Source organism: Etheostoma cragini, chromosome 17, assembly GCF_013103735.1.
Source record: "Etheostoma cragini isolate CJK2018 chromosome 17, CSU_Ecrag_1.0, whole genome shotgun sequence".
NCBI lineage: Eukaryota > Metazoa > Chordata > Actinopteri > Perciformes > Percidae > Etheostoma > Etheostoma cragini.
Window position 1 is genome coordinate 24,469,028 of NC_048423.1, and position 22,695 is coordinate 24,491,722.

At 40.7% G+C, this 22,695-nt stretch overlaps 3 protein-coding genes across 3 annotated transcripts in view; 1 reads left to right on the plus strand and 2 right to left on the minus strand.

Annotated features, from left to right (window-relative positions):
* Window positions 1-5,455, minus strand: part of LOC117960345 (heterogeneous nuclear ribonucleoprotein L-like) — a 33,027-nt gene extending 27,572 nt beyond the window's left edge. Inside the window, exon 1 of the mRNA XM_034898184.1 lies at window positions 4,846-5,455. Within this exon, the coding sequence (XP_034754075.1) occupies window positions 4,846-5,091 (246 nt within the window). The 5' untranslated portion in view covers window positions 5,092-5,455. The remainder of the gene's footprint in view (window positions 1-4,845) is intronic.
* A 3,918-nt stretch (window positions 5,456-9,373) lies between these two features.
* LOC117960358 (extensin-like) lies at window positions 9,374-9,962 on the plus strand. Its single transcript, XM_034898200.1, has 2 exons — window positions 9,374-9,769; window positions 9,802-9,962. Exons 1-2 carry the CDS (start codon window positions 9,375-9,377, stop codon window positions 9,824-9,826), a joined length of 420 nt encoding a protein of 139 aa, XP_034754091.1. The 5' UTR covers window position 9,374; the 3' UTR covers window positions 9,827-9,962.
* Window positions 9,963-12,244: 2,282 nt separating this feature from the next.
* On the minus strand, window positions 12,245-21,370 carry galm (galactose mutarotase). The gene is made up of 9 exons (XM_034898193.1): window positions 21,129-21,370; window positions 20,476-20,669; window positions 19,715-19,869; window positions 16,780-16,893; window positions 16,402-16,494; window positions 15,010-15,091; window positions 13,517-13,667; window positions 13,251-13,425; window positions 12,245-12,637 (listed from the first exon to the last, which is right to left on the minus strand). Exons 2-9 carry the CDS (start codon window positions 20,660-20,662, stop codon window positions 12,560-12,562), a joined length of 1,035 nt encoding a protein of 344 aa, XP_034754084.1. The 5' UTR covers window positions 20,663-20,669; window positions 21,129-21,370; the 3' UTR covers window positions 12,245-12,559.
* Window positions 21,371-22,695: the final 1,325 nt, after the last annotated feature.

Here is a 22,695-nt window from a genome sequence, read left to right on the forward strand (position 1 = left end):
TGTGTGTGTGTGTGTGTGCGTGTGCGTGTGTGTGTGTGTGCGTGTGTGTGTCGATACCTGGGTGTGTGTGGAAACTAAAACTACATGCATGTTGATTACACGGCAAAGTGATACCCCCTTCACTCAGGACTAGTGCATGCATGTGAGTGTGAGCTTGTATTGCTATCTCTGTGAGGACATGTGTGCATTGTGTGGACATTTGGCCAGTCCTCGTAACCTTAAAGGACCGTCTGAAGGTTTAGACTTGGTTTTGAAGATACAGGTGAATTACAGTTTCAGGGTTAGATTGAAGGAAATGGTTGTGATAAGTATTTAGTTGTGATGGTTAAGATTTGGCTTAAGGTTAAGGAATGCATTCTGTCAGTAGGGTCCTCATAAGTAGGGCAAGACAAAGGTGTGTGTGTGTGTGTGTGTCAATCTAGTGCTCCTGCATCCTGTAACAGTGAGACAGTGAGAAAGGAAACGCAGAGAACTAACACGGTGTGGTTGACTGATAGCTACACGTGTACGTTACAGCATATCCTTCCAGTAGAAGCAAAGAACTCCTCACTTCTCTGTTTACTCTGTTGGTTAAGAATGAAGAACACATCTTTTGAACCAACTCAGTTAGCCTATAAGTGGTAAAAGTTGTTGAAATTGCAGTTGAAGAGAACGAGACAATTATAAATGTAACACAGTCCCCACATCCCTGTTGAGATAATGACACATTAGGTTGCTGAGCACTTTCTTCCTATTTTTCCCCTGTAATCTTGGAATGACAGATCCATTATAACAGAAAGTAGAGATTAATGGTCCTAATTAAATCACTGAATTCAAATCCAAATCAGTTAGAAATGCATTATTGTGACTTCTTTTTCTCACTGGCCTTCCCCTAGTCACACCAAAAACATGACCTAATATTCAATGACAGCCCTAAAGTGTCTACGCTGCTGGCCTGTTTCTACCTCTGGCCTTAGACCACAGATCAAGCTGGCCCAGAAGCTCAGCAGCTATAGAAAGTGTGCTTACAATCACAGGAAATTCAGACGAGCTGATGATTTTTAAAATAGGCCCACGAGAAGGCAACACGCAGGGCTCCAAAACGTTTCCCTGTTCATGCTCTGGTGCATGGAACTTTTAAAATGACATGCATGGTTTTTTGTCCCTTTTAAACTTTAACGTGTCATAGAAAAGATTTTACGAGTTTGAAAATTAGGATATTTCAGATGTGTTACTATGTGTTACGGGGTGATTTCCCTTATAACACGTATAGTAACACATGACAACAACAAAACAAAAACGGAAGTGTAAAATAACTCGGCCATGATCGGAACAATTTGACATTATCAAACCTGTGAAAGAAAGGATTTATTTATATGGCTTTTAAATAATATTTTAAGTTATAGAGGTTTCATTTTGTACCTTGTAAAAAAAAAAGGTTTTAAGATTCTGTTAGATTCTGTTGCTAATTTAATACAATGTTTGTCTGTTACTCCCTCCTTAAATGTAAAGTTGGAAAGATTTTAAATAAGGGAAACAACGTACGAATCAATTTGAGAAATTTACTTTTTTATTTTAAATATGGCTGGTCAATATATCAATGATGTATCGATATCATGATATGAGACTAGATATAGTCTTAGATTTTGGATATATTGTAATATCGTAATATGGTAAGTGTCTTTTCCTGGTTTTACAGGCTCCATTACACTAAAGTGATGTCATTTCCTGAACCTACCAGACTCTTCTAGCTCTTCTATTATCTACCTTAACCCTCTAAGTCATTAAATCATTTCTGGAGAATATTTATCAAAAATATCATTGCGTGAATACGATTTTGTTAAAGCACCAATAATCAACCATACAAAATCGTCACAATGTCAACATAAAGGTATTTGGTCAAGAATATCGTGATATTGGATTTTCTCTATATCGCCCAGCCCTAATTTTAAGTCTGCACAAAGAAACCAGCCAAACATTTTTATTATTTTATCTAGTTAGCCAATGTTAGCCTTGCTAGTAATGCTCAATTAAAATGATTTTTCATCCCCCTTTCAAATAATAGCTGTAAGCCTTTGCATTGTATTTATTAATGAATCTTATATGTAATGGACAACAACGGACAAGCCAGCGCAGAGCGGTTTTCCTGCAGACCATCTGTAGACGGCTTTAGGTGATATGATTGGCAGTGGTTTACCATCAGAAGATATTTTTTATTTGTATAAAGTCCCCAATCGTCACACACACTTCTCTTCTCTCCTCACATGCACTTTGAAATATATTCTTCCCCCCCTACAAATCCTGAGCGACCTGCAGCGTCAGGTTGTCGTGTCCCCTCGACCTCAGACAACCCCAGCAATGCAGCATCAGTTTTCGCTGTCCCCTCCACCTCAGCACATCCTGGCACTATCACAAAGGGCTGCACCAATAGACCAGTGGTATAGGCAGAATTAGTTTTTAGGCCAGTTCAACCGTTTTCCCCCCAGAAAAAAGCACCTTAAACTTAGAAGTGAAAAAAAGGACAAACATAGACAAACTGAATGAGTGAGTGCCACTTATTTAACATTCTGCATTACAAAGGCAGTAAAAGCAACACACATGTCTATACAACACGGCATGCTCAACCAACCAAGCTCAGTCTTTGAAGGCTGTAACGGTATAAAAATAACCCGTCGATCATAACCTATTCACGTGAAAGTATATTTGCACTTGCAGAACCAGCACCTGCAGTGCAATTTAGTGCAAAATGTGGCAAGTTGACATATATCCAAACCACAGAAAAGGTGTCAACTGCATCACACATGCCTGTGTGAAGACTAGCATATCAGCAGTAAAAGGAAATCATAAAGGAGAACAGCCAGCCGAGCATTGTTTGAATTAAAAAGATATATTTTAAAGTATCCCGCACAGCTCCAGTTCTTAGACAGTATCGGCTCAAAGGGGGATCTGGCACTCACACATATGTAATCTTCTTATTTAATGTGGGCAATGCGTTTCAGCTAAAAGCCGCCATCACCATTCAGGATTTCTTCTTAAATAAGAAGATCACTTATCAGTAAGTAGCGGAGGTTTTGTTTTCTCTAAATTACAAAGGAACAACACACTTAAAAAAAACGCTCTCTTGCAAATGATTTCCACTGGGGAAATGTCATTTTACAGAAAAGTCCTTACTTTTTCCCACTGTATTTCAGCCAAGAGAACTGTACTCAGCACTTTGAAGGGACTCTAATCCTTCATATAACAATAAAGGACCTTGTTTTGCCTTTGCTGTGTCACTTTACTGAACATCTGCTCAAACGCCAGCTAGAGTCTGCCTGTCGACACCATGACAACCAATTATAAGTTCGTAGGCTTATGATCACCACTGTAAAATACTTCTTTAATACTGTTTTGTGTGTTTTAATTGTTTACAACAAATCTTGAGAAAAAAGAATGTACCGCACCTTGCATTACATTGTATTCATTTTACTAATGTTTTGTTATATTTCTAAAATAAAAACAATCTCAAAGACATAAAGATGAGCTGTTTTCTCTGTAAGTATATGAACACAATTGGCGGGAGAATTGGCTGAGATGCCAGGAGCACCAGCTAAAATCCTGGCCCTGATGTAACTGCAAAACAATAGCAGAGAGTCACTTTAACCCCAAATAATTCATCTAAAACTTGACCAAATAGATGTATATGTGTAAGCTATAATACATGGTCCATCATTTTTGCTTCTATATTTATCAATGTATAAATAGTGGTTCATTTTTGAAGTTTAAATGCATTGTTGCATATTCTACATCCTGGTACTGTAACTGCAGTGTCAAAAAATCAATGAGAGTCACTTTAACTTGAAGAATTGAGCTAAAACTTGACCAAATAGATGTATATTTTTATAGGCCTACATGAAAAAAGAAAATACGTATATATATATATATATATATATTAGTAGGAAATAGTCCATACATTTTTGCTTCCATATTTATCAGTGTATACATAGTAGTTAACAGTTTTAGTATAGCATTGTTGCATATTCTACATCCTGTTACTGTAAATGAAGTGTCAAAAAAATCAATGGGAGTAACTTTAACCCCAAATAATTGAGCTAAAACCTGACCAAGTACATGTATATTTTTATAGGCCAACATGAAAAAATAATATATTATATATATATATATATATATATATATATTAGTAGGATATAGTCCATCATTTTTTTCTTCTATATTTATCAGTGTATAAATAGTAGTTAGAGTTTTAGCATAGCATTGTTGCATATTCTACATCCTGGTACTGTAACTGCAGTGTAAAAAAAATCAATGACAGTAACTTTAACCCCAAATAATTGAGCTAAAACTTGACCAAGTAGATGTATATTTTTATAGGCCTACATGAAAAAATAATATATATTAGTGGGATATAGTCTATCATTTTTTGCTTTTATGGTTATCATTGTATAAATAGTAGTTAATTGTTGAAGTTTAAATGCATTGTTGCATATTCTACATCCTGTTACTGTAACTGCAGTGTAAAACAAATCAATGGGAGTAACTTTAACTTTAATTATTGAGCTAAAACTTGACCAAGTAGATGATTATTTTTATAGGCCTACATGAAAAAAGAATATATTATACATATATTGGTAGGATATAGTCCATCATTTTTTGCTTCTATATTTATCAGTGTATAAATAGTAGTTAGTTAATTAGTTACCTTAAATGCATTATTGCATATTCTACATCCTGTTAGTGTGTTAGTGGTGTTCATCACTGACATAACTGACCTGACAGAGGATGCTCACCCAATGACAGTAAACACACGGACGCACGCACGCGGGCGTCTGTGATGCTGTCCTGCAGGGTAACGCTAGCCCTCCTTACCTTCCGTCCTGCTCCGTATTGGCTGGCGCTCCACCTGGCCCGGTTGTCCACCGCTGACTCTACGTTACCGGGCAGCGAGCCGGAGTCCGAATCCTCCCCCTCCTCCAATTCCTCTTCCCCCTCCTCTCTCTCCTCCGCCTCCGTCTCCCTCTCCGTCTCCCTCTCCCTCTCCTCCGTTTTTAGCCGCTTTGCCGCCCTTCCGTACTCTCCTTCCTCGCGCTGGCCGGCTCCTTCTGCCGTCGACATGCTCGCGGCTGCGGTGGACCTGTTAGAGAGCGGGTCTGGAGCTAGTCAAACTGACACGTTCATGTCAGCCTTTATCCCGTAGTGGAACCGCGTTTAACAGTCTCCGTGTGTCTGTCCGTCTCCTTGTTTGTGTCCCTGTCCCCGTTTCGCGGTTCCACTCTCGGTCCCTGTCTGTCTCTTTATCACTCTCGAACACCAGTGATTTTCTGTGTGGAGGTGTGAGCGGACTGGACACATCCCGCCCCGTGCTGTGTTCTTATTGGTCAGTCACGTCTTGCGCCTTGGAGATACGGCGTGTGATTGGCCGATGTCGATGCGTCAACAGACAGCGCTCCATGCTCTGCAGAGGAGTGCGCAGAGGAGCAAAGAGGGGAATGGTGGGCTAAATAAAAACAGAAAAGAAGACATCCTCAAAAAATGCAGATCGTAGGAAGAGAGAGAGAGAGAGAGTCACGAGGAGCGGATATTTGCTGCATCATCAAACACGAAATCAATTGTCCGTCAAGGCACAAACCTTCCTGAAAGCTCTTTGAACATTGGAGACTACAACGTCTCCAACAAAGGTCAAGCCAAGAGTGTAAGCGACGATGGGGCTCTGATTGATCACACACATGTCTAAAAATGAGGGGAATTTGGCTGATGGTAAAGTCATTATCAATGTGTATTTCTAAGCTTACAGTGGTCTCATGATGTGGTGGGAAATAAAGCAGAACAATAGCATTTTTTAACAAAATATTAGCCATTTTGAATTGCCCTCCCATAAATGTGGGCGATGTATGGACAATTAAAAAATTAAAGGAACTCAAACACAACTAAGTGAAATACAAAACACATTTTTAAATGTATTGCCTTTATGTATGCATTAACATACATTTATTGTAAAATTAAAAAAGAACAATAATTTTGCTTTTTGTCTTTAATAAATGTAATAAATGTTTTAATTTGATTGTAACATGAAATCCATGTCACATTTGAATTGTAATTTCAGCATTCGAATAGGGTTGATTTTTTAGTGAAACAATTTGTCATAAACTAAGTAACAATACTGTTAGCTACGATGCTAACGGCATTGATAACTAAGCCAATCGGTGCTGTCAGTTCTGTTTAAGCGATGGATAAATAATCTGTCTTTGCAGATTGTCACGTTACTGAGAATACATTTATTAGAAGGTAATATATAAAGTCGAAGCTATTCCAGGATGTGCAGAGCGAGGTGAACAAGCTGACAAAATAAACAGGAAGTTTCCAGCTAACTAACCTGCATACTTATAAGTACTACTTGTACTGCAGTACAATAGCGTATTTTTGGTTAGTCACTCCCTGAGTGCCTAAAATGCTAACACAGCTGATTTGTAACTTCTTCTCTGCAACTCATTATGAGAACATTTGTAGTTTTTGAAACATACATTATATCTCTTGTGTAACTAGGCTTATGTTATTCAGGGGTCAGTTCCTCTAGGCAACAACAAAAAGCAACTGTTCTCACTTCCCTTCAGTGGTTTAGTCAAGGTGTTGCGATATCTGGCTCTGAGATTTCGGCCTCCATTGGTGGCAGTGGCAGTGGCTTCTGTCCAAAAAGCACCATTATGGTACAAGTAGATGTTATTCAACTAGTTTAAGAAACCAAAATGAACGTAATGATAGTTACAGCACTCCCATCAAATCATGACATCGTGTCAACAGTATCTGCCTCATCATGTGGTCAGTGACTTCCTTCCTGTAACTACAAGATAATGTAAGTCAGCAGCAGTTGCATGATACTGTTCGTCAGGCTGCAACTTCACATTTTAATCTATTGTCACATCAAAAGTAATTCAAAACTTGAAGTTTATTTCCCCCTCAAAAAGAGGCAATTGAGCCCTGTTTGTGGTTATGACCATATCTGCGACTATGTAACTATGGAAACCGTCCCAATGATGCCTGTGGCTTGCACAGTAATGGTGTTACTAAAGGCTAATAATGGAATATAATGCAGCAATGCTCTGAGGCATGCAGATAGCTTAACTAATAGCAACTAGTGGTCTATTAGATCACAAGCTACACTGAAATCAAGCAGTACAGTGCCCACCATTAACCCTGTCAGTTGTGTACATGTTGAGTATCAGTATTATATGCATGTGGAAATTCTGAGTTGATACTGTTATAGTATTAATATAGTATATCCTGTTAAATATAGTTGAAGGTCTTTGAATGCACTTCCCTCCATAGTTTTGCTCAAAACGGGCAGAATGCAAACAGGGCGACCATTTGTTCCAGTAAACGGCTCCATACACTTTTGCAATTTTCCATATTTGTGGTTAAACACTTTCATTTAGACGTAAATTAAAGATAAGACTCAATGGCTTAGCTACAATTTTAGCCGCTAGCCGTGGTGGATTACCATCCAGATAGTCAGATCCACAAGTTTATCCCACTCCAAGACAAGATTAGAATTTCTTTTTTTGTGGGCTTTTTCCCTTTATTCAGAGAGACAGTGAAAGGTGGGAGAGAGATGGGGGGTGACACGCAGCAAAGGGCCACAGATCAGACTCGAACCTGGGCCGCTGCAAAGGACTCAACATGGAGCGCACGCTCTTACTGGGTCCCTATCGCCCCATCACTAAAGTTAAATTTGCATTTTTTTGTCAAACATAATCTTTTGTTTAATTAGTAACTCAGACAACTGACCATTAGCAGGTGAAATTTGATTTCTTATTGTATCCACTTAGGAAATAGTAATTAGCTAAATCTAGAGGTTTGGTGATAAATCCATCACCATGTTCAACAAACGGTGGGGTTTGAACTGTGTTTTTACCCATCATATTATTGAGTGTTTTTCATGACTTTTTGTCATTTTTATTTTCTCAATTTTAGATTGATATTGCCTTTTCTTTTGTCTATTTAATTTTGTAGTATTCTTCCTGAAAACAATTGTTTTTTAAATGAAAAATCTGGTGTAGGTGACATACAATAGCTACATCATTTAACTTCTTCTTCAGTGTAGGCTAAATGTGCTCAAAAACCAGTCAATAGTAAAGTCTCCAACCAAACAGACTTCTCTGTCAGTGTCAGGGACTGTCTGCATCATGGAACATATGTCCTCCAAATACTGTGTATTGGAGCTTGTGGTCTGTAACAACATCCCCCTAAAACAGGTTTAAGATGAGGTTTGTACCTGTAGCCATGGTACTTCCACACCTGGTGCTCTTAGGTCCTCTCTTGATTGGATACACGGTAAATGTTCTTGTGTGTGGAACGCTACACCTCCTCCATACTTATTTCTGTCATGTCCGAATATATTGTATTGACACTTCATCTGCATCTAAATCTGTCTCAGTAACAGCTGTAATTTATAATCAAGACATAACTCAATTCGTGTACCTTGTTTTTGAGGCTACAAATGTTCAAACAGACGATTCTTAGCTCATTCTTTGGTAGTTTAACTGACATTAAGAAGATTTTGAAGTAGCATCAATGTCAACCAAATCTAAGGTTTCTAACAATTTGCTTGTTGTAGCTGATTATGGCATAAATACGTTTGCTCTTGCTTCTTTCATAACATCTCAGAAGATCAGCTCTCTTCCTCCTCAGCCATTTGGAAAAATCTTGATTTATGTACACAAATGTGTTATTAAGACTCCTTAATGTTCATGACAGGTGTCATGTTATAGTTCTGACGCTGTAATGTCAGTCTTATGCACACCCCTTAAAATTACCAAAATGGGTCAGTGCAATATTTCAACATTCAATATTGCTTATAATGCTCATGTTAGTTAGTGGTGGTTCACATAACACTTTATTTCTACTTTATTTGCTAACCCTGAGCCAGTTGTGTGTTGCAAGCCACTATTTCTACATGCACGTGTGTATCTATGTCTGTGTGTGGCTGTGCTTGTGCGACTGTGACTGGGAGGGAACTCATAAACGGAATAATGCAAGATGGCGGAGCCTTTTCCTGGTCTTCCCTGTCTAGGCCTGCAGACACACTTAATGCTCCTTTGTGTCACGTCTTTCCCACACAACATGTTGTCGGACCAACGCTGTGATTCAGATCAGCTTTCAGGCAGCGCGGCCTGTTTGACGAGACTGCAGCTGAAAGATGAGACTGTTTAAATCCTTTCACTTAACCCGTTCAAAAAGGTGTGATTCACACATTACAATGGGGAAGGAGTGGGGAGGGTAATTATGTCATTACTTCTGTCAGCTTACATTATACAAAACTGACAAGGTTTATTTAATGTTGTAATGAGTACTTAGCAGCGCATCCAGCAGCTGCTAAGGGTGCTGACCTTGGGGTCATCCCTATGGACCCACAGCCCAGTGGACCCACAGCCCAGTGGACCCACAGCCCAGTGGACCCACAGCCCTACGGTCCCACGGTCCTATGGACCAACAGCCCTGTGGACCCACAGCCAGGTGGACCCACAGCCCTACGGTCCCACGGTCCTATGGACCAACAGCCCTGTGGACCCACAGCCCAGTGGACCCACAGCCGAGTGGACCCACAGCCCTGTGGACCCACAGCCCAGTGGACCCACAGCCCTACGGTCCCACGGTCCTATGGACCAACAGCCCTGTGGAACCACAGCCCTATGGACCCACAGCTCTATGGAACCACAGCCCTTTGGTCCCACAGCCCTATGGACCAGCAGCCCTGTGGACTCACAGCCCTACGGTCCCACAGCCCTACGGTCCCACAGTCCTACGGTCCCACGGCCCTACGGTCCCAAGGTCCTATGGACCCACAGCCCAATAGTCCCACAGCCCAATGGACACACAGCCCAATAGTCTCACATCCCAATGGACCCACAGCCCAGTGGTCCCACAGCCCAGTGGACCCACAGCCCAGTGGACCCACAGCCCTGCGTTCCCACATTCATCAAGATTCTTCTTAAAATGAAGGTGCCTTAGTCAAGGGCACTAAATGGAGAACCTATTACATGTTTTTGATGGTGGGGGAAACCAGAGCACCCGTAGGAAACCCACGCAAACATGGGGGGGGGACATACAAACAGACTCCCTGCAGAAAGGCCTGGAATCCCCTGGATTTGTTGCCATAACCTTCTTGCTGTGAGGCTATCTATTGGACCACCAGGCTGCACCAAAGCTAACATTAGCTGATGTCAGTGTTTAATAGATTTGGACACAGTAACAATTTATTTCAGTAATTTAATACAAGCGCTATAGTAATTTCTTAGCTTTTCACTAAGGCTACAATACGTTGCTACGTATCTTTTACTACGTTGCCCTACTAATTGATGTGACCGATCAGTCCACGTGATTAACGGTTTAGTTAGTTAGTTAAAGCCATGGACCGTTATGATACAAGATTTTAAAATTAAGGGCTTAAATGTCCACTTAAAGCCATATTTTAAATTGTTTCAGTTTGTTAATTAAAGCCATATTTTAACTGTTTTTCAGGCTACTCTAAAAGAAATCCTCCTTTTTAATCCACATTCATTCAACATCAGAGTTATAGAACATCACCAGGTAGTGTCTCGGGGTAATATCGGTGACAATATCTGGAAGCAGAACTGGTCTGGACATGGTTTTTGTCATTCTTATTACGCTGATGTTTGTTCAAGTGTTAATTTTCTGATAAATTTGGTTTTCTCATTTAATTCCACCCACTCAAAGCGCAAGTGGCTTTGGTCCCGTCCCATGGTCCCATCGTCCCGTCCCTCATGGCAGCGTCCCTGTGGCCTTTCTGTCCTCTTATGCTGCTCAGTCACTCGTGCATTTGTAAATGGTCTGTTTCACTCATTCCCAGGTGGCTCGCATTGGTGCTAATTGGCACCGGGGGGGTGGGGCAAGGCCAAGACTTTGTCACTGTTCACAAATCAAACACTACAAAATAAAAGCATGCTAAAGCCCAAACAAACACCATAAAAGAAACCATGCAAAAAAGCATAACTACAAAACAATACGAGTCAGCTAAATGATGACACTGCAAAACACACTTAAAAACATGCAGACACAAAATTGCCTCCCTCGGCCCGCTCACAGTTACATACCACCAACCCTCCATAGATGTACTTCTACAAAACACTAACTTTTGTCATGTGACAATGAACACAAGCATACTTGTTCTGTATTAACCTAATATAAATCATATATTAACTAATAATTATCACTGCTGTTACGAACGGGCCAAACTAGCCTTGTGCAGTAAAACCCCAGAGACCACCTGACCACCAGACTAAAGGTTAGCCTAGCCTGTAACAAAAACTCCCTCTGCTTCTTTTTACCTACGTGTTGCGTTCAATGTGAGACTAACCGGCGTGGGACAGCGCAACGCTATAATACTTCTCGATGGCTTTGTGTGGTGACGCTGACTCACTGAAAATGAGGATATCCATAGTTTAATATTATAACTAAATAGTATAGCTAACATTATTGTTATGCCTTAACAAAGTTTTCAAATAAGAAAGAGATTTTGTATTATATTGCTATTGATATGAATTAAGAGTGCATGTATATAAAAGTAAACAAAAACAAACCTTATGGGTTGAGCAATTTTAGGCTTTGTGATCATTGTATTACTGTTAACTATTATACCTGCCTATGTTATGTTGCAGAACACATGATTTGGGATGTCTGGCAAAGGGAGATGGAAGATTGAAAATGGAAGTTTGAATGGGCTAGCAATTTTTTTTTAAAGGAATCACACTAGGCTAAATGTTAAAGCATACTAAATATCCCGCATGGTGCTCGGCCGTGGCTTCCAAGTGTTGCAGTGAGGCGTTCACGTGCATGTTTTATGAAATCTCAGTTAAAACCCTCTTTGAGTGATAGATGAGAGGTTGCCATAGCAATGCAACATGTCTCTTGGCAGAGTTCCCTCTCGCCCAAACCCGCCTCCTCACCTAATGTTAGAGGAGTAGTTTAGCCTTTGTGAAGATGTTAACACACATACGTTACATAATATGAATAATGTGAACAGCTGCAGCTGGACTGAATGTTTTTTTGGGGCATATTAGGGTCAGAGTTGAACCTGCAGCTGCTGCGTCAAGGACTGAGTACATGCGGCAAATCCTCTACCAGGTGCTCTCTAATTTTTTAATACTGCATAAATACGACTACAACAATCAATGGACAGGGACCAATAAGATCTGAAAAAAACACAGTGGAACAAATGGCAATAACCAGATTGAGTCAGAAAGCTCTTTATTTATTTGTTAATTGTAAAAATGGCATGGCACAGGACCACAAATCACATTATTTTAATTAACTTTGGTCACTTCTCCACACCTGACGTGCACAGGCTTTAATTACTCTGCCAGTAAGTTAGTGTAGTAGTATTTCTCAAAATGAAAAAGATATGCGTCAAATTCCACTTTTCCAGAAAAGAGGTTGCACCGCCCGCTGAACAGTATAGAGCATGATTTACCGCGAAAACGCATCTGTACATCGATTACTGCAAATCCTTCTGTACATAGAAGTACCCAGTTTCTTCTTCTCTGTCCTACTGTTGGTAGAGGTCACGTGTTCACACGGTGGTGAAGGTGAAGCGAGTGACATGTTTGTAGTCCTCACCAGGACGCAGAAGACAGTCAGGAAACGAAACCTGGACACACACACACACACACACACACACACACACACACACACACACACACACACACACACACACACACACACACACACACACACACACACACACACACACACACACACACACACACACACACACACACACACACACACACACACACACACACACACACACACACACACACCAGAGTTCCTCAGCCTTATATATGGTTGCCTGAACGACTGGTTATAGGTTGCAAAGAATAATCAAAATTAATTTATCATCAAAATTTAAACTTGTATGTGGAGTAGGGGTGATGAAATCAATTATTACATAACAATCCGGACCTGGATGATTCTGCTTTGCGCCACAGACAAACCATAATCCATTATTGCCTATTTTCCGGTTGCTGCTTTTTGTTTTTTTTTGTCTATTTTTTGGTATTTTAGAAAGCAAATATATTGCTTACAAATTCTAAAAGAAAAGGTTTTACAAAAACAATTACACATGTGCAAACACAACAGGTTCTGTTCAGTAGATATAGAGAGTACACAGCTGCTGACATACTTATCACCAATAGATACCTTCACACGGCAGCTTTGTAACATCATCATCATCATCATCATCATCATCATCATCATCATACCTGGTTGACAGCATCAGGCCAGTTCTGTGTCTCCAGACAGAAGGAGCTGTGCTTCCCGTACCTAACCCCGCCCTTTCCTGTCATAGAGCCATCCAGGAAGTTGGCAGTGTAGAACTGGACTCCTGGTTGGCTGGTGGAGACCTCCAGGACCCGCCCACTGGCTGGGTGACACACTCTAAGACGAAGAAACAAGTTTTCCTGCTAAATTTGATTTGATTAAAGACAAAAATAAATGTGTGTAGCGTGCATTGTCCTCTGCAGCTGACCTGGCAGCATGTCTTTCTGTCCAGGTGTCCCCGGGTGACGACAGACAGAAATTATGGTCAAACCCTGGACCTGGAACTTCCTTCAGCTGAGGGCCAATCAGAAGAGGCTTTCTGAGGTCAAAGGGCGTGCCATCCACTGGTCTGATCTCTCCTGCGGATGGAAGAGGTTATTGATTGGGGATTGGGTTTCACTGAACTCAGTTTAGGTGATGAGACACGCTCGTCTCACGTAGAAGGAGGAGGAACACTGTTGGGAGAAATCTCAGCGACAGTGAGAATTACCATTGGAGTGAATCACTGCAGGTATACATCCTCACAGAGACTAGGGGTGAGATACAGTGGCTTGGATATGTTAACACACCCAGGCTAAAGTTTGAATGCCTTAACTAATTTTTTTTTTTTTAAGGAAAATCTAATCTTTTAAGGACACAAATTTTCTTCGTGAATGAAAAATGTATCGTAAATAAATGTTCTTCCTTAAAATACAAGGGGGCATAAGTATACACCCCCCTAGGTTCAAATACAGGGGGCATGAGTATAGACACCCCCCTAGGTTCAAATTCAGGGGGCATGAGTATAGACACCCCCCTATGTTATATTACCATAGAGTCAGGCAGAGTTTTATTTTTAAAGGCCAGTTATTTAATGGATCACGATACTATGCATCTTGATAAAGTTGGTGAAAATTGGTGTCTATATAAAGTTGGATTTTTATATTCCTCTTTTAATCAACGTTAGCATGGGTGTCTAAACGTATGCAAGCCACTGTGGTCTCGTTTTGCCAGACCTTCCTCCACAGCCCCGTGAAGGAAGGTCTGTCCTATCTCTCACCCTCAAACTATCATCCTGTTGGGGACTTAACAGACAGAAAGGCTCACAGAGACACAGGAATTAGACAGGCCCAACTTTCCAAGACTTCAGTTCAGCCTTCTACTTTTACCTCTCAGAAGTGATTTGTTATATTGAAGTCTTGTTCGTATTTGGCCCTTGAGCCGGATTCCCATTCTAACACAGATTCTGGGATATAAATAAACAGTCATTATCTCCTCTGTCTTTGGGGAAACCAAAGCTAATTGCAGAGTAATGAGCAAGTTTATCTGACAGAGCATGAAGGAACACACTCCCACACAAGTGGAAGGCTTTCACACTTCTGCAGAACAGTAGCAAAAACACCATAATTAACGTTTATACTGTACAAACCACACGGGGAACAGGGATTCAACAGGAGCACTAAACTAACAGTTATCTCAAACCTCTTAAAAGACCCACAGAGACACAAAGACAAAGAGCTAGAAAAAGCGCAAAGACGAGACCTTAATGATGAAGAGGAAACATAATGTTTTTTAAATGCAAGACTTTTCTTTTTGCTCCCATTTTTCATAAGCTGAACCCAACGATCTAAGACTTTTTCTACTATACTTTCACACTTCATTTAACTGACTAACTTTCTCCTTGTTGGGTTCGTGTTGGGACAGAACACGGACATTTGTTACCTGTAGGAATCGATGAGTCATCCACAGGCAGGTAGGACTGGGCACTGATGGACACTGTGTGGTCATAGATATCTGCTGCACCCTACACACACACACACACACACACACACACACACACACACACACACACACACACACACACACACACACACACACACATATACATTATTCTGTGACACTATAGATTGTTCACTTTATAGCGCTTTACTTAGTTTAAAATAATAGATAATATATGATAGTATGATAAATGATAAATATATAGTCTATGGTGTTGCATGGTCTGTCCACCAGAGGACGCTCCCTGTTGATAACACTGTTTTTTTTTTTTTATTGTGGTTTTGTAGGGACTTTAAGTTTCATATCTTAAGTTTGTATTTTTATAAATTTTATTTATCAGATTTTTAATATATTTTAATGTTCCTCTGTTCTGTTGTGACAACAAAACAAATTATTACTACTGTTAGGGAAATCTGTTTATGTTTTGTTTCTGGATTATTAATTTTTAAATATATTTCGGCCGATATATCGGCATATCGGATTTTATTAACCAAATATTTGTATTGGTATCAGCCTTAAAAGTCTTTTATCAGTCGGGCTCTAATAACCATGAGACCAGATCACAGGTGGCTGGGGACTACGCTTGACTGTGGAGGACCGGTTCCATCATGGTTTGATTGAAGTAAGAGACGCCCTGAGGCACTGGCAACACTTTGATTGTTTGAATTAGTGTGGCTTTGTGTGATTTTGTGGTTCTGAGCGAGGAAATCTTGATCTCAAAAGAGAAATCAATCAGAACTAACTGCTAACCTCATCTTTTCCCTTAAGTTCCTCTTCCTCTCTCTCTCTCTCTCTCTCTCGGCATTTCCTCTTTAGTATTGCCTTTCTCTAGCTTAACCTCCTTCATTCTACCTTAAAAATGATCAGTATGAATGGAGAGTTCTGTTTGGGAATATATTCTTTTTTGGGCTGTATTTTGACAGGACAGCTGAAGACATGAAGGGGGGGGGGGGGGAGATAACACACAGCAAAGGGCCGCAGGTTGGAGTTGAATCTGAGCCTGCTGTGTCTCTCTACATGGCCGCTGACTCTACCAACTGAGCGTCATAAACGTCAAGCAAACACTAGAGGCACAGGATGGGAACAAACCATATCAGCCAATCACCGACAAGATGGGTGGGGGTCAGTTAGTTGTGAGCAGGGGGAGCTTGCTCTGTTTTGTTTGAAATATCCTTGGAATGTCATTAGAAGTGACCATGCAGGACCTCATAGCGCACCGTTAATCTCGGCCTTCACGCTTAGCCAATCGCTGAAGATGAATCCTTCAGCCCTGGCAGGAACAAGTTCCCTTATTAATATTTCCCAACGATCAAACGGCTGATTGCGGGCTCTTACCTGTCCGGCCAGGTTGAAGTAGGAGTGGTTGGTGAGGTTGATGGGGGTGGCTTTAGTAGACCTGGCTTGGTATTCTGCAGTTAGTGTTTCCCCCTGAACACACAACTCAAATCTTACTCAACTGGCAGGTACGAACCATTGATTTACATGAAAACGTCAAGATGGCATTCTGCAATAAATAATTTGAGGGAAATAAGATCTTATGACTTTAATAACGCAACATCGTTTTCATCCAAGGTTGTTTTACCAAAAGCTGTATTTTCCAGATGAAATAGGATCATCCAGGAGCCAAACAGCTTCATCCCAGCCAATAACAGACGTTGGTTGATGAATCGGCAAAATGTTGGAGCGTGATCAGCCGCAGAGCGGTGTGCTTACCTGTAGGGTGTAGGAGACCGAGACCCGAACCTCCCCAGGATAACCCTGGTCTCCATCTGGACTGGTGAGACTCAGCTGTACACCACCTTCCACTGCTGTCGCATGCCAGATAGCCTAAAGAGTCAAATAACACACTACACTTACAGGAAGCAACATCTCATGGGAGTGATGGCATAGAAAAAAACACCTGTGTATATTCACTATTACCTTTAAAAACGCTCCGCCAAGCATTCAAAGTGAGTGAGTTTTATTATCGGTATTTATGTTTTTCCATTCAGAGTACTTATTTATACCATGGTTAGACCCAATTTCATCTATTCTATGGTTACTTACTTTTGCCATATCATTTAATTACATATTATTCTATTTAATTTCATGTAACTTATTCACGACCAGTGCATTTTATTTGTACCATGGCTACCTAACTTTATTTAAGAATATATTTCGGGGTGGGGTCCAAAGGGAGCCGGAGTGTCGCTGGTTCAAGCCAATGGTGGTGGACTGGGAGCTGGAGAGGTGCCAGTTCACCTCCTGGACACTGCCAAGGTTCTCTTGAGCAAGGCATTGAACCCCCAACTGCTCAGGGTGCCATTCCATGGGTAGCCCCCCCCCCCCCTTACATGTCTCCATTAGTGCATGTACAAGAACTGAGCATGTGTGTGTAATTCAGGCCTGTGTGTAATGTGTGTAATAACAACAGAGTGTAAATTGTAATTTCCCCTTGTGGGACTAATAAAGGATACACTATTATTTTTATATAGTGCCACTTTAAAGTCTTTCATTCACATTGTCTGTTGTTGGTTTGTTGTTTGTTGGTTTGTTGTTTTTTTTAAATCCTGTAGAAAAATGTTGCTCTAACAAGGGAATTTCTCCATTGGGGGATGCATAAAGTCTTTTCTGATCTAATCTAATAAAGCTGCGTTGGAATGGGGCAGAACTCCGACAGCTCAAACATGTCCCTGATGTTTCCACTGAATGTTACGGAATCTGAACCAGAATCTGAACCAGAATCAGCTTTATTTGCCAGGCATGAGGACACATTCGAGGAGTTGTTCTTTGGAGCATCGTTGCTCACACTGTGCTTACACACAAAACAACCAAAACAAAATATACACACTAATATATACACTATATATAGTATATATACTAGTATATACATACTCAAAACAGAAACAATATAGAGGCATGAGTGAACAAAGAGTTCAATAAAAATGATATAAATATGGAGCATAGTGCAAGGATACTGGGATAAATAGTATGTTATTATATGACAATATGAACAGTATGAACAGTTCTGAAATAGGAAATGAGAATGATGAATAATTAACAAATAATAAGTGAGATGTGAGAATGGGAATGATGAATAAATAGTAAATAATAAGTGAGATATCAGAATGAGAATGATGAATAATACTAAATAAGTGGAATAATAAGTGGAACCAGTGAACAGATGCTGTAGAGACAGCGGTACTGGGTTATGGACCAGAATTGAACCTGACACTGTGGGTCAGAAGTCAGCTGTTCATCAGAGAAAAGAGACCCCTAATGGGCATGTATTCCTTGGCAACATGCTGCACATCTCCCTGTGACAGTTGCATCTAGTCCAGCAGCTCGTCCATCTCTTAGACACAGCGGCTAGCAGGGCCGTTTCTAGCCCACAAAGGGCCAACGTCTTCAGAAGGACAGCACGGCTGTTGCCAACGGGACCTGTGCTTGTGGTGCGACTGACTCACCTCTAGTCTCTAATCTTTTCAGATGAGTTTAAATGAAAAAAGGTTGATGATCAGTCATATAGTCATTTTCAAAAAAATTCAAAATGAAATGTCTTGTGTTATTTCTGTTTCAAAAGGCAGCAGTAAATAACACATTTGAATCAAGAGTGTGCACGGAATTTCATACATTAGCAGTGAAATTAATTAATCTATAATAAAGTATCTATATCGTCACTGGATTTATTGGCCTCAAAAGTTCTTTAAAGTTGGGTGCTAGTGTGCATTTTAGTTCATTTTAGTTAGTTTGTGTGTAAACTGGGACTTTAGAGTGGGATAGTACCCCAGATGGTTCCTATTACTTTTAGTTCCTAGCTTTCTTCTTCTACTGTGAGTCTCCCTAATAAAGTCAGCAGGGAAACTACTTTGTCTGCTGTCAGCTGCTGATGCCATCCCTTTTCTCTCCATTTTAAACATCATTACCATTACCTTTAACGTGCACTAAATCCCCCCAGTGGATGAAAGTGGTTGTTTTGGCCCCATGATTACCAGAATCCACAGGACTTCAGTCACACAGCTCGATGTGTGGCACAAAGACACACAGTCCTCCTAATATCGTATTCTAGGTGTAGAGTCTTTCTGTGTGTGTGTGTGTGTGTGTGTGTGTGTGTGTGTGTGTGTGTTAGTTGATGAAGCAGCTAATTGAATTCACAGTAATTATCCAGTTCTGCGTACAGTTTAGCCCTCAGCCTTAATGAGCAGACTGCTGCTTTTAAAACCATTAAACCTGTTGCGGAATATCTTGTAAAACATAGATGTACAATGGCAACAACTGGCAAATATTAACCTTTTGTTTTGTACTTTGTCCCAGACTGAAACAGAGCCTGAGCCATTAAGGATGTTTAAGGTCGATACGAATATTGATTATTTAAATCAGATTTTTATTTTTATTTTTAGATTCCCTGAAACGCATTACAAAACATGAATAGATTTTGCATTTTACTAATGAAATGCTGGGCTATTGACTTGAGAGGTTGCAAATAGGGTTATTTGTTTCTGAAGCAATTAATATTACTCTTATTACTACTCTTATTACATACCCTCATGTACCTGACACTGTGTGGAAAAACCCAAAGTCCAAAGAAAGGTTCTACAGAAATCACTAGAAGCTTTCTACAAACTCTCTCAAGTTGATGAAACACAACCACATATTCACTCAGTCTTACCTTATTGAAGCCCCGCAGCCCTCCGTGCAGTGCATTGGGTCCGTTATTGATATCTAGTTGGTACGCTTTTCCCTCCAAGACAAAGCGTCCCCGTGCGATCCGGTTGGCCACGCGACCCACAATAGCTCCCAGATACCGCTTATCCGACACATAACCTGACAACAGAACACAAGTTAGTCCTCTTCACTACCTCCAGCCACATTTCGACACAAGGAACTTGAGTCTTTTAGGTCTCTAGGACTACTTTGAAGAACCTAAAAGGTTCCTTCTGCCCATTTTTCTCTGCCTGTTGTCCCTATTATGCTTTTTTTTTTTTACTTTCCCATCTTTTAGGGCGTTATATAGCCAGCCCAGTGGCTAGGTTGAATTTGGTGGACCAATCAAGCCAAATGATGTGATGTGAACAAATGTAAAACAAAGTGACAAAACTGTCAAAAAAAGAGACAAATGTAAAAAAAAAAAAAATCTTTTTAATTTCAAAAAGGCTCAGAAAAAGTTGACAAAACGTTGAAAAAGTGCCAAAAACATCGAGGGAAAGACACAAAAGTGTCGACAAACACAACTAAATCGTAGATAAAAAGGTTTTTTATTTGAAATTTTGACTCAGGAAAACAAAACATTGCAGGTCAGTGGGATGACAACCCGAGGGTTAAGGAAAGCATATTTAAATGATCATCACATTCTGAAATTCAAACATTTCCTTCACTTTAAGTATTTTTTATGCAGCCTGTGTGGAGGAAAACAAGGATTTCCCTTCCTACCTTCCAGGTGATCGTAGCCCAGGACTACATCTTCCATCTGGCCCTCCTTCCCTCTGTAACACACAGATCTAATGATGCCGCCCAGGGTGAGAACCTCCACCCTCACCTGGGAGGACTGGAGGACCCACAGGTCCACAGGGCCCAGGCCGACCGCCTCTCCCCACTGCTGATGGCTCACCTGAGTCATCTCGGACCTGACAAAAACACAACAGGGCATCACCCTAACATCACGTCGTTTGTCTCACATACCATCCTTCAGCTCAAGTTCCAGCTGCATTAGCCAACAGGGTTATTTAACAAATTGTATCTAAATTGTAGACGACTGTTAAGCTACTGAGTTCTTTATTGACTCTGTGGCTGTAATATAGTATATTTACAGGCACATACACTAAGATATACTGAATCCTCCTAACAGAAAAAGTCAGCATACCTTTTTAAAGCTAACAGGGAAAACTACTCTCTCTCTCTCTCTCTCACACACACACACACACACACACACACACACACACACTCTAAAAGTATGCTAGCTGCATGCTAACCAAACAGTGTGTGAACTCTTAGTTGTCAGTGTGTGACAACTAACACTTATCTGCAATTAGTGAATGTATAAAAACGCTATCGATAGTTAGCTAGCTGCAACAGCTAGCGCTTACCTCAGTCTCCCGCCTCGGGAACATAGACTGTTAATGTGTCCGGTCAACGTTCAGGACAAAGTTCACTTTATCGAGTCACGACCAGGGCAAACCGTGTGTACATCATAGACAGTTAATGAAATGGACCAACAGGTCCCGTTGCTCTGGACTCTAGAGACTCTTTTCCGGTGATGGCTGAGCATTACTGCGCAGGTTCCAGCTGAGCTTGACGGCGTATGTGACGTGACCCACCTGTCTGAAAGTTGTAAGTCTTCTGGTAGCTGGGTAATCAGGCTAATTACTGCTAACTAACATGCTAGTTAACATTAACATAGGCACAGGCTAACTACTACTAACTAACATGCTAGTTAACGTTAGTAATTAAACCTAAACAGCTAATGTAAGTCAAAACCGTCTAAGAGCTTCTTCTGACAGTACGGTAATTTGTCGACTATTCAACAGCAAGTCACGTGGTGAAGACACAATCTTTAGCCTATTTTTATAAAAACGTCTGCTACGGAGCCATAACGTGAGCTACAAGGTAATGGAGTATTACACATACTGTCGTGTTTCTTTAGAAATATACAATGCACGAATAAAGTCTTTAAACGGTTCAGAAGTAAAGTTATTCGCTGTGAAAGTGGCGCTTAAATGAATGGCAGTTAATGGGATGCTAACGGTAGGTGATGGCTTGTTAGCTTCAGCCTCCCCCCTATAGGAGGTACGCTTTCCGGATGCTCGCTCACCCCCTTGCCGTTTACGCAGGAACAAAGTTACAAAATTAAATAAAGAAAAGAAAAGGCAATTTCAATCTAAAATTAAGGAAATGAAAAGTGATAACATACTAGACCGTTTACATCCGGCTCCATTCTTCTTCTTTGTATTTATTGGCGGATCGCAAACTAACTTAACCAACGTAATTGACTTATCGCCACCTACTGTATCGGAGGTGTAGATTCATCAAGTTTAGCAAACTAGAGCCTGCTTTCATGAGTTGTTTTTAGATTGGAAAATTGCTTAATGTGCATACATGGCCAACATATATATGTATACTGTATATTTTTATACTTTTTTTAAAGATTATTTTGGGCATATTTAGGCCTTTGTTGACAGGACAGCTGAAGACATGGAAAGGGAGAGAGCTGGGGGAAAACATGCAGCAAAAAGGGCCGCAGGTCGGAGTAGAACCCGGGCCCGCTGCATTGAGGAGTAAACGTCTACATACTGTGTGGGCACCCACTCTACCAACTGTGCTCTCCGGGCACCTGATGGCCAAAATATTGGCGTTCCCAAGAAGAAATTATGATCAAAACTGGGTCCCTATTTCACAAGATGTTAAGGAAGTCATGGTAGTGCATACAAGTTATTCTTGTTTAGCACTGTAACCTGGTAACTTAAGTGCATGTAAATGCACTGGTTGATCGTAAACCTGAAAGCCTGAAAGAGGCTTCATCGTACATTGATATATATATATATTTATAGACACTCTGACACTAGTCAGTTGGCAGCCAGTAAGAGCGGGAACGAGTAGGAAGTTGAAGTGCCGTAAGCGTGCTTGAGAATGCATGCATGCATGCACGTTCGGTTT